This window comes from Megalops cyprinoides, chromosome 12, assembly GCF_013368585.1.
Source record: "Megalops cyprinoides isolate fMegCyp1 chromosome 12, fMegCyp1.pri, whole genome shotgun sequence".
NCBI lineage: Eukaryota > Metazoa > Chordata > Actinopteri > Elopiformes > Megalopidae > Megalops > Megalops cyprinoides.
Genome location: NC_050594.1, coordinates 8,802,299 through 8,812,780, shown reverse-complemented (window position 1 = coordinate 8,812,780; position 10,482 = coordinate 8,802,299). Strand labels below are relative to the sequence as shown.

General features: G+C 42.2%; 2 protein-coding genes across 2 annotated transcripts; both read left to right on the top strand.

The window, feature by feature from the left end:
* Nucleotides 1-2,283: 2,283 nt before the first annotated feature.
* Nucleotides 2,284-3,493, top strand: LOC118787229 (5-hydroxytryptamine receptor 1E-like). The gene has a single exon (XM_036542711.1). The coding sequence runs from the start codon at nucleotides 2,294-2,296 to the stop codon at nucleotides 3,401-3,403; it is 1,110 nt and encodes a 369-aa protein (XP_036398604.1). The 5' UTR covers nucleotides 2,284-2,293; the 3' UTR covers nucleotides 3,404-3,493.
* A 4,043-nt stretch (nucleotides 3,494-7,536) lies between these two features.
* On the top strand, nucleotides 7,537-8,961 carry cga (glycoprotein hormones, alpha polypeptide). Its single transcript, XM_036542073.1, has 3 exons — nucleotides 7,537-7,633; nucleotides 7,925-8,112; nucleotides 8,884-8,961. Exons 1-3 carry the CDS (start codon nucleotides 7,537-7,539, stop codon nucleotides 8,959-8,961), a joined length of 363 nt encoding a protein of 120 aa, XP_036397966.1.
* The last annotated feature ends 1,521 nt before the right edge of the window (nucleotides 8,962-10,482 follow it).

The window sequence follows — 10,482 nt, the reverse complement described above, 5'->3', positions numbered from 1 at the left end:
CATATTTCAGCGTCATCTGCAGTTGGGTCACAGGGGTCATTTGCACACTCCTTTATAACTACTTTTATCACTACCCAGTCAAGCAATTTCCGTCAGGGATAGTCATGACAAGTCCAGAAAATCTCTGAATAAAAAAGCCTTGGTAAATGTGCTTTTATCTCCCCTCTGAAAAAAAAATGGACCAATGCAATAACAAGGAGTGAAAAAGCATTCAGCATCAATCCCAAGTCTTTGGCCAGAGCACCTGTGTTTTGAATGGTGGCGTTTCTGAGTGTGGGAGAACCCATTATGAGGCGTGTGGTTCATTTCTGGCACTGCCGCTCAGCAGAAGTGCAGAAAGGCTTCAGAGTTCCATTTGTTTCCATTCATGTATCAATAAAGCTGAAAGCTGCTCGCTGCCCTCGGTTCTGAACAGTACTTAAGATGGCAATTATGAATGGAACCATCAGGAAACGGAACAGAAAAGTATCTTTTTATATGCTTGGCAGGCTCTGTCATCCAGAATATACTTACATATATATATATGTGTGTGTGTGTGTGTGTGTGTGTGTGTTTACCCTATGTGATTTACCCTTTTACATCTTATTTATTTTTTCACCTGGAGGTTTGTTGAGCATATTTGCAAGTGTCCTGCCATGGGGTGGAACAGCAGTACCTCTCTCCTTAATTAATCAGTGTTAATTAATAATCAATACATTTTTACAGTTTTACAATCATTTTGTCACACTGCACCGTGCACTGGCCATGTTTCCCTGGGAATTAAATTAATTAATTTATAGCTGCTTAAGCCAATTTTGGGGATTTATTCATTTTAAACAATTGAGTTGAAATCCTGGTATATAACGGGATGCTTAAGACTGCAGAACACCCATATTATATTAGCCACAAATATAGCATGTTAAAGCACTGAACATGAACACAGATAGAGCAAGGAAAGGGAGCACTTGTTAAAATATGCAGAAGGTAGGCAGAGTAAGGTTTTCATTTTTAGCTGGAGGTCAAATGCAAAAATGTAAATGGATGATGCAATTAGTTGAATGATTAATTAGTTGCTTGTTATAATAATTCATTAATAGATACGACAGGGCTTAGTATGTGACACTGATGTAAATTAGGGGCTTGGTAATGCTCCAGATGACATTTTCTTGTGTGTGAGATTCTCCAAGCAGCCAGTGCAGTGAAGCATTATGGGATTTGTCATGACTTTGTTTAATCACATCCCAAGTACATCCTTCCTCATGCCAAGGTCCAGCTGCTTCAAAATAAAAGTCACTCCACTTCCATTTTGAGCATTCTTTTCTTTCATTTAAATGTGAGCCCAGCAAGTGAAGTCAAGTGAATTCCTTTGAGTAGTAGTTGCCCTATACGCTGTAGTTGTACAAATCTGATAGTACTGTGTCCTCAAACAGACCTTGCTCCCAACTGAGAACTGTCTCATTGTGGAACTGTACACATCCTGTCCCCGTACTGTCACTATACTTACTGTATGCACTTTTGTACGTCGCTTTGGATAAAAGCGTCTGCTAAATAAATAAATGTAAATGTAAAAGTGTTTTGGTTGTCTGCTGTTTCTCTGCTCGTTTGAGGCCAGTTGACTAGGCTCCTTAATGGTAAATAATGGCAAATAAAATGGACTCAGAAGCTTGGGTACATACAGCAGTGCATTACCACATTTTTCAAAACTCTACATATTACTTGGGGGGACAGGAGACTTTGCTGAATGCTAGCTGTCCTAGAGGCTTTGTGTTTTAGGCATACACTGTATAGAATGATATATTAGTTCAGGTATTATGGTGTTGGGACCTCATCTATCAGTCGTACACAAAATGACTTAATACATATGCAATATACTTCAACAATTATCCCTAGATTCTCTTGAATATGATTTCATGACATTCATTTTTAGCATATAATATTCTGGTTTTCCTACTTTATATCCCAGCTGTATCTATTTCCATATTAATTATATTATTTGGACAGGCATCATATGTTCTTGATGTATTTAAATGAGCTCACATCCTGATTTAGTCTGCCATTGTACTGTCTTTCAGATGGTAAGGGCATCTGCCAAATAACCACATGATAATGTTTGCTGTAATAATATTGCTGGTATTTCTAAAGACACAGCATCCTATTGTCTCAGGCTGTAAGCCTTCGTATTTCTCTGATTTACTTGCTGTATGATAAATGACACAGGCATGTTTTCCTTCCAGGCATGCTTGGCATGGATGCAAGCTCTGGGTATGCAATCCAGGTCTCTGCTGACAGAGGAGACAGCTAAAGCCTGTGGGAGATGGACAGCGCTGGGGATGTCAACGCCACAAACGGCACGTCCGGTTCACCAAAGGTGGCGATGGACGCTGAGATGGTGGTGGTGGTGGTCTTCCTGACCTGCCTGACCTTCGTCACTGTACTCCTGAACGGGGCTGTCATCACCGCCATCTGCACCACCAAGAAGCTCCACCTGCCCGCCAACTACCTGATCTGCTCGCTGGCTGCCACCGACCTGCTGGTGGCCGTGTTGGTGATGCCGCTGAGCGTGCTCTCCATTGCCGCCGAGGTGTGGCCACTGGGCCGCACGGCCTGCGACGCCTGGCTGAGCCTGGACATGACCTGCTGCACCTGCTCCATCCTGCACCTGTGCGCCATTGCGCTCGACCGCTACTGGGCCATCACCAACGCCATCGAGTACGCCTGCAAGCGGACGCCGCGGCGCGCGGGGGTCATGGTGGCTGTGGTGTGGGCCATCTCCGCCCTCATCTCCGTCCCGCCCCTCTTCTGGCGCCGCAGCGGCGACCGCCCCCACGACCCCACCCTCTGCCTCATCCAGCACGACCACGTGGGGTACACCCTCTACTCCACGTTCGGGGCCTTCTACGCCCCAATGGCGCTCATCCTCGTGCTGTACTGCCGGATATACAGCGCCGCCAAGGCACTGTACCAGAAGCGCGGCTCCATGCGGCGCATGGGTCCCCGGGGCCCCGGCAGCCAGAGCTCGCTCGGACACTGCCGTACGGCACACGCCTTCTGCGTGTCCGAGATCTCCACGTCCGATCCCGCGCCAGAGCTCGACCGGCTCGGCGCCGTCTCCGGGGGCGCCCTACCCGCGGAGGCGGGGCTGGACGGGGACGGCGAGAGGAGCCGGATCTGCCTGTCACGGGAGAGGAAAGCGGCCCGGATCCTAGGGCTCATCCTGGGCGCCTTTGTGCTCTGCTGGCTGCCCTTCTTCCTCAAGGAGCTGCTGGTGGGGCTGCGCCTCATGGACGAGTCCCCGCTGGTTTCCAACACCCTCACCTGGCTCGGCTACATCAACTCGCTCGTCAACCCGCTGCTCTACACCAGCTTCAACGAGGACTTCAAGCAGGCCTTCAGACGCTTTCTGAGATGCAAAGGGCGAGTGTAGCGCTGCCCCTCTAAGGGTTGACTAGTAGCTGGTCAGGACACACAGCAATGAGGCGTGCAGCGCATAGACACATTCCATCCAATGTTTCCATTCGCGGGCATTTTTCATTTGTTTAATTGTTTGTTTGCTTTTTAAAATAAACCTACAGAAATGCTATCATTGGTTGATTGTATTATTGGCTTTTTATCAGAGTATGACTGTGGCAGATGTATTTGTGGTTTCAGACTGCAGATCAGAAGTAATGTGTGGTGTGTGCACACACATTCACTGACACACATTTGTACACACATGCACACATAAATATAAACATAAACAGCTATCCATAGTTCAGCTATTCATGCATAACCTATACATGTATCCATTCAAAATAAAGGTTATGTTGTTGTTTTAAATAGTATTAGTTGAAAATATATCCCCATGAATGAGTGTGATTTTTATTACTTTGAATCACCAATACCTATTGAAGGAGTCACATTTGCCTAAATATCACTTCTTAGTACTGTCTCTTACCTGTGTCAATAATGCCACTAGAGGGAGCTTGTAAGCCAGCTAAATAAAAATTGAATCATTCATAAGGTTTCGGTTGTTCAAAGGACATGAAACTCTCGATAGGAACTGTGTTAGGTGGAGAGATGTCACAGATTAAGGATTTTTTCCTCTTGGCTTTGAGGAAAAGCACTGCTGAAAGTGTTGGTATGATAATCATGAAATCAGACAATTTTCCACAGAAGCTGGTAAGTTTCTGATAAACTTTACAGGAGGTATCCAGCAAGTACTGAATGAATGTGTTTTTTGTGACCACCCCAAATAAAAATTTAGCCTAACATATGGTAAGATATTACATAAAAATATTTTGGAATGTATGTCAACATATTGGTATGTTTACTAGACGCTGCAGGGTTCAGTTTGAAATGAGTGATGTAGAATATACAGTATTTGGTACCAGTCAATGTGTTTTTTTTTTTCCTATTTGCATCTTACAACCCATTTCCATCCTCCCAGGAGCCAGTAGTGAGTCCTGAAACACATTTCTGGAACCACAGGTGTACATGGCAGCACTAACCACCATAGTATTATACTTAATCACATGACCACTAGTTAACCCCTAACCACGGACGACTAGTTTTGTAATCGCATGAGGGGTGATTACATGATTTGGGTGAGGGATGTGGGTTCAGGGAGCTGATCATGTAACACTTGTTACTTAGGGGATTAGAATGTACCAGAGCACTGACGCAGCTAAAATTGTTTTGTCTAGCAAAGAGTTTTGCCCTTTACATCCCATGCCCCGGTGTCTGGTTACACTAAAGCCAAGCAAGGGCCTTGTCTCCAACGCAACCAAGGCCAGAGGACGAAAACAGCAGGTAATGAAAAGATGAAGAGATAGAGGAGGAGGTGAATATTAATCCATTCTGCAGAACAGTGGACTTCACTCAGGTGAAAAGGAAGGACAGCAAAATGAGATCACTGGTTAGAGGAACATTTAGAATTGCTTTCCCCAACAAATCATCTGCATTAGTCTCCCAGTAACGTAGGGCATGTGGGTTGGAAGATGACAGCATCTGAAGAGGCGTGCTGGAATTCTTTGAAACCCTGAGAAAGAGTTTGGTTGGACACACCGAGTAGTTAATAAATCTGTGCTGTGTTGCAAATAATATACTTGCATAATACCTAGTACACACAGGAATACAGAAGTTTGCAGCTGCCATATTAAGTATAACACTAAAAAAAATATGCAAATGCAAATATGCTGCCAGTATATTTCCATGATGTGTTCTGTATGCAAAAGTATCCCTACTTGTCATTCACATACGTTTTAGCAATTCTAGCCCACCAATTCAAATGAAGAAGAGGGCTGCAATGAAAAACTTTGTGTGCAAGTATTCGCCTGTCAGCAAGTATTTTGTTGTTAACAAGATGAACTGGAAATATTGAGTGAAAGAATAACGGCATCTTTTTTGAAGTACCTCAAAAGGTTCAATAATTGCACTAGTTATACATGTAATTGCTATGCCACATCATAAACATAATGTGAAGCATGCTCTTGGTCTAACCAAAGTTATCAGCGTGCAGTTTAAATCAGTTTAACAGATTTTTGCTCCAATAAACATAGTCTTATTCTACAAGGGAGAGGGGTAAGAAAATTAATTAAGTAAATGGATGTTTCCATTAAATTGAAATAAATGGGAATAAATTGATTAACTGATGGCTGGATGATTTTCATATTGAATTATATAATTCCAAGGCAATAAAATAAATGCAGAAATATTTAATTAAATTGTTGAGTTTCCTCTTGTCAAGCTTCCCCGCTATTCAGTTTGAGACTATGTTTAACTCCTTGGCTTGTAATTCAATATTCTACCACTTTTATTTGCCCAAGGTATCTTGCAGTTCAGTTTGACTCTGCTTTGAATTTGCAGGCTAATACTTTTATTTGATCATGTTACCGGGCAATTTAATTTGAGTTTGCTTTTAATTTGTGGTTTGCAGTTTGATACACGCTTTGTGAAAATATTCATGGAAGAAGTCACTGTACTTTCAGAAAAGTACAAAATAGTGGGTAACTGTTCCATCCTAGCATTTTATACATTGCCCTCAAGTAAAGGTGCACTCTACATGAAGGTATGGATGAACCACTAAAGAAGTGATGCTTTTGGTGGCCCGCTTCAGGCTTCAACTGGTCTTTTTCTGGCACTGCACCAGCAATTTTGGCAATCAGAAAGAGATCATCATCTAAGAGACTGAGCAGGCTCTTCCTGATGTTCTACACCAGTCCCTTCCTCTCACTTTCCGATTTAGCAACTTCTTCCTCTATTCCTCACACAAGGTCACACAGTCCCATATGTCCAAATCATAGTCTCAACTCTCATTTCCTCACAGGTATCACCACATCATCTCTTGCTTGGTGATAGGTCTCATGGATTGCAGCATCAGCCCTCTCTTGGTTCAGGACGTCTTGGATCATTGGATCAGTTATCAACCTGTAAATGGCATAGATGCTGGACAAGCCCCCAAAAACCTGTTACAGGCTCCAGGTGTGGGGCCGGGTGAAAGGATAATGTTTCTTGTAAGAGAGGACAATAGATGAGACAGGATTATGTCTGGCTTTCTTTAAACAGAGCTCCTCTTGGATGAGTAAGAATGAAGTGCAAAGAGAGTCCAAGGGCAAAACCAAACAAACTAATCCTACTCGTAGTAATAAGTACAAGTGCATTTCAATTACAAAACCTTGGAGGGTTCAAGCAGTATATAACCAGTATTGGCTCAGAATCTCAAGTATTTCTATCAAATATAACAAATAAACAATTCAACCATTCAATGCCAACCAAACATGACCGTACATTTGCGTCACAATTAGAAATTCAGTTGTTGAACGGCTGCATACCTAACCTTATTGAATTCTTTTTTGTAAGTCATTCTGGATAAGACTAGCTTTTACGTTTTGAGCCATCTTGCCTTTCATAAAGTGTCCAGTCAGAGATTTTGGTTAACTGCACACTGTGTAGGCACTCCAAGCCAAGCACAGTGCAAGGCCACAGAGAGATGCACAGGAGCACACAGTGACTCCATGACAGCGGTTGCCAGGTTACACCTCCTGTGTTTATTTTACTCATAATCCGAGTGAATGGAGATGACGGCTGTTGTCTCAACATTACCCGGGGCCACTTGAGCCTTCTGTTCTATCTCCAGGAGGAAACTAATGAGCCGGGAGATATATTTTGGAAAAATTGCTGCTTAATGACATTGAAGTGTACTCTGGGTGTGTGGGGGGGTGGGGTTCACTCTGGGGGTTATTAGACAGAGCGGTGATCGGGGAATCTCATATACTGCTAATAAGGTCAGGGGGTCTGTACAAACTCAGGTGAATAGTCAGCTACTTGTGGGAGGAGGATTCCAACTGTTATAAAACCCTGCTGCATAAGGACTACTGGCTGTCTGCAACCTGGTACCCTACAGAAGAAACGAAAAAGCTCTGGTCACCGACGATACATAACCTTTTTGCTTAAGAACTGGTTCAGGAGGTAAGATGCCAGGCACTATATTGAATTTGCTGAAAGACTAACATTTAATGTGTGTATCTGTTTTTAATTGTGGATTATGGCCATTTATGTTTCCAGGTCATTTCAGACATAATGGTGTGTGCGAGAAGACCCACTGGAGCATCTTTACTTGTGCTGCTGATGCTTATTTACTTCACAGATTCTTATTTCAACAGTGAGATGACGCAAGGCAAGTTTGACATACTTTCAATTGCTTATGCAACATAATGATCACCACTGCAAATACTATGTGAAAGTGGACTGAATCGTTATAGTCTTTCTTTGGAAGTTGGCCACAATTTTATGAGTTTACATTATGAAGCCTTTAGCATTACCTTTTGTAACTCTGAAACTACTAAAAATATGCGCTGCAAATGGTGAAATTGCATATGCAAATACAGATTTGTAAACTCATTCAGAAATGGGAGAATCCAGGAGGTAATTTGTGTCCAGGCTGTTTAAACCATTATTTTTCATCCAGGGGTCTGTGATGAATGCAAGCTAAAAGAGAACAAGTACTTCTCAAAGCCCGGTGCCCCCATCTTTCAGTGTGTGGGGTGCTGTTTCTCCAGGGCTTACCCAACGCCCCTGCGGTCCAAGAAGACCATGCTGGTGCCCAAGAACATCACGTCCGAGGCCACGTGCTGTGTGGCCAAAGAGGTCAAAAGGGTAAGAGCCCCTCCCTAACCCTCCCCCCAAGCTCCTCCAAGCTCCACATGCCTCCCGGCAAGGTAAACCAAGTAGTCCCGTGACAGGGAGAAATTCGGTGAACATGTTTGTTATGTCAAGCATCTATTCATTAGTGATATACTCTGCTGCCTGTTGACATGATATGTGCACAGTGCATCAACTAGATACATTCTCTTATGATCAGGTACAAATTATTATTGTATTGTTTGTTCTTCCAGAAAAAATCCCATTCATTTTAAGTTCCAATCTATTCATTCAATGTGACAGAGTCTTTTAAAGCAATTATGTAGCAGTTAACTCTAGAGTTATGTTCTAACACATTCAATGGTTTGGAGCTCTCAATTAGCTTTGATTATATTGCTTTTTTGTTACAAAGTATTTGAAAATGAACAGGAGGGAAAATATTTAGTTGTCAGATTCATAAATGCATCCATCCCCTCAAACAGATTTCCTTGATTTTAATTTATTTGAGAATGACTTTAAAGGGTGGCTAACATGTCAATTAAATGCTTTTAACTGGTATCCTTTAAGTTCATCCTTCAAGCTACAGTGTGGTAATCACCACATATCAGCTTCAGTGCTTCTGTTCTGGACTGTTTCAGAGGTGTTCACTTATTTAATGCCCGTGTGCTGCTGCGGGCAGCAGTGCAGACACACATCAGTGACACCTCAGTGATTTCTCTGAAATGCTAGTGCTGTAGCGTGCAAGAGAGAAATGAGCAGCTCTCTCCCTTCATCTCCCTCTCGCAGCTCATCATGATAGACAACATGAAACTGGAGAACCACACCGACTGCCACTGCAGCACCTGCTACTACCACAAATCCTAAGCCATGTGACCCAGCGGTTCCCAGCCAGATACCTGTCCGGGATGATTAGCGCCACGCTTGCTGATGCATACTGGAAAAAACGTGCATATTCGCTGGACGTGCTGTAGCTGAAGATGTGAGTTTAGATGCACCTCCATGGAGCAGCTTTAAGGGTCATAACCACAGACTATGAAGTCGAGCTTCACTTTTGTTTGTTCAATGGTTTGTTTGTGATTTACTTTTTCAGTGATATTTGCACTTATTTTTATATGTACATGTCTTTCGTGCAGAAAGTAAGTTTTAGATTTATGTGCATGCATTAAAGTACAAGTAACTATGATGCTAACAGTGATGTTGTCTTTGTTTTGGTGTAGTCTGTCTTGAATTTAAAAAAGTTCTCTTTTCATAAACGCACACAACACAATATCAAAACATACACTGGAAAGTGTTTTCTTTTTATTATCAATTATCAGAAAAACTCTATCTTGAATATTGCTTTGAAAGTTGCTGTCACTTAAACATGTATGTCAAGCATAGGTCAGCAAGTCACCAGCAAAATGAATTATAAAGGCTTCAAACTGAATTCATTAACCACCTTCAAAAACCTCATTAGACGCTAACTAAAGTTATTTCTCACAGGAGTGTCTGCTCTTCTGCATCAAATCAAACTGTTTTGGGGCCAGTCTGCACAAATCTTAGCGTATGTCAAAGTCAACTCAGGTTGCAAAGGCAAGCAGAGAGGCATGATGGCAAAGGTTTCGAATCTGCAGTGACATGTGAACGGCTGAAATACACATGAAATGACGGCTGATTATTTGACAAACATATGTGGTTGGGACAGATAATAACAATGAAACATGAATAAAATAATAATAAAAAAAATGTATACATGTAAATAAATACATGAAACAATGAACCACATGTCATTTATATTTATATTCTCCCTTTTATTTACTTTGTTTAATTCTGTGACTTTGAGGCGTAATTGACTGGTGACTGTTACAACCGTCCGTTGGCATTATTTTTTTTTTTCCCAGGCCGTGGTTTGCATCTTATTACACAAAATATCTTAGGAACCTCCGTCGTAACCATTTGGATCATCGTTTTCTAGCGCTGCGCAGCACATTTCCTGCGTCGTTCAAAATTCGCCGTGCAAGAGCAGAGCCCTGCTGGGAAACGTTCTGAACCTCCAGATGGAGAGACACAACCCCAGTCAATAAGGGCACGACCTCTTGAGGTCGTCTGTTCTCCTACACGGAGCAAGCGCATGTGAATACGCTGGCATTTTTCAGCAATCTACCTTATGTAAAAGTAAAGGATACCTGCAAATTATTCCTATCACGAAAAAACTATTTAGCCTAATGCTGCAGAGGATTAATCTACAATATGCTACTTAATACCGCTACAAAACATTACACAAAATGGTTGAAATACCAGGTATGCAGATGTGAGTCAAATATTATCAAAGACTCGCTCAAACTGTCTTTGTCATTAGCAGAAGGCAAATAATAATGATAATAAAATTAAATTGTAAAGCAACTA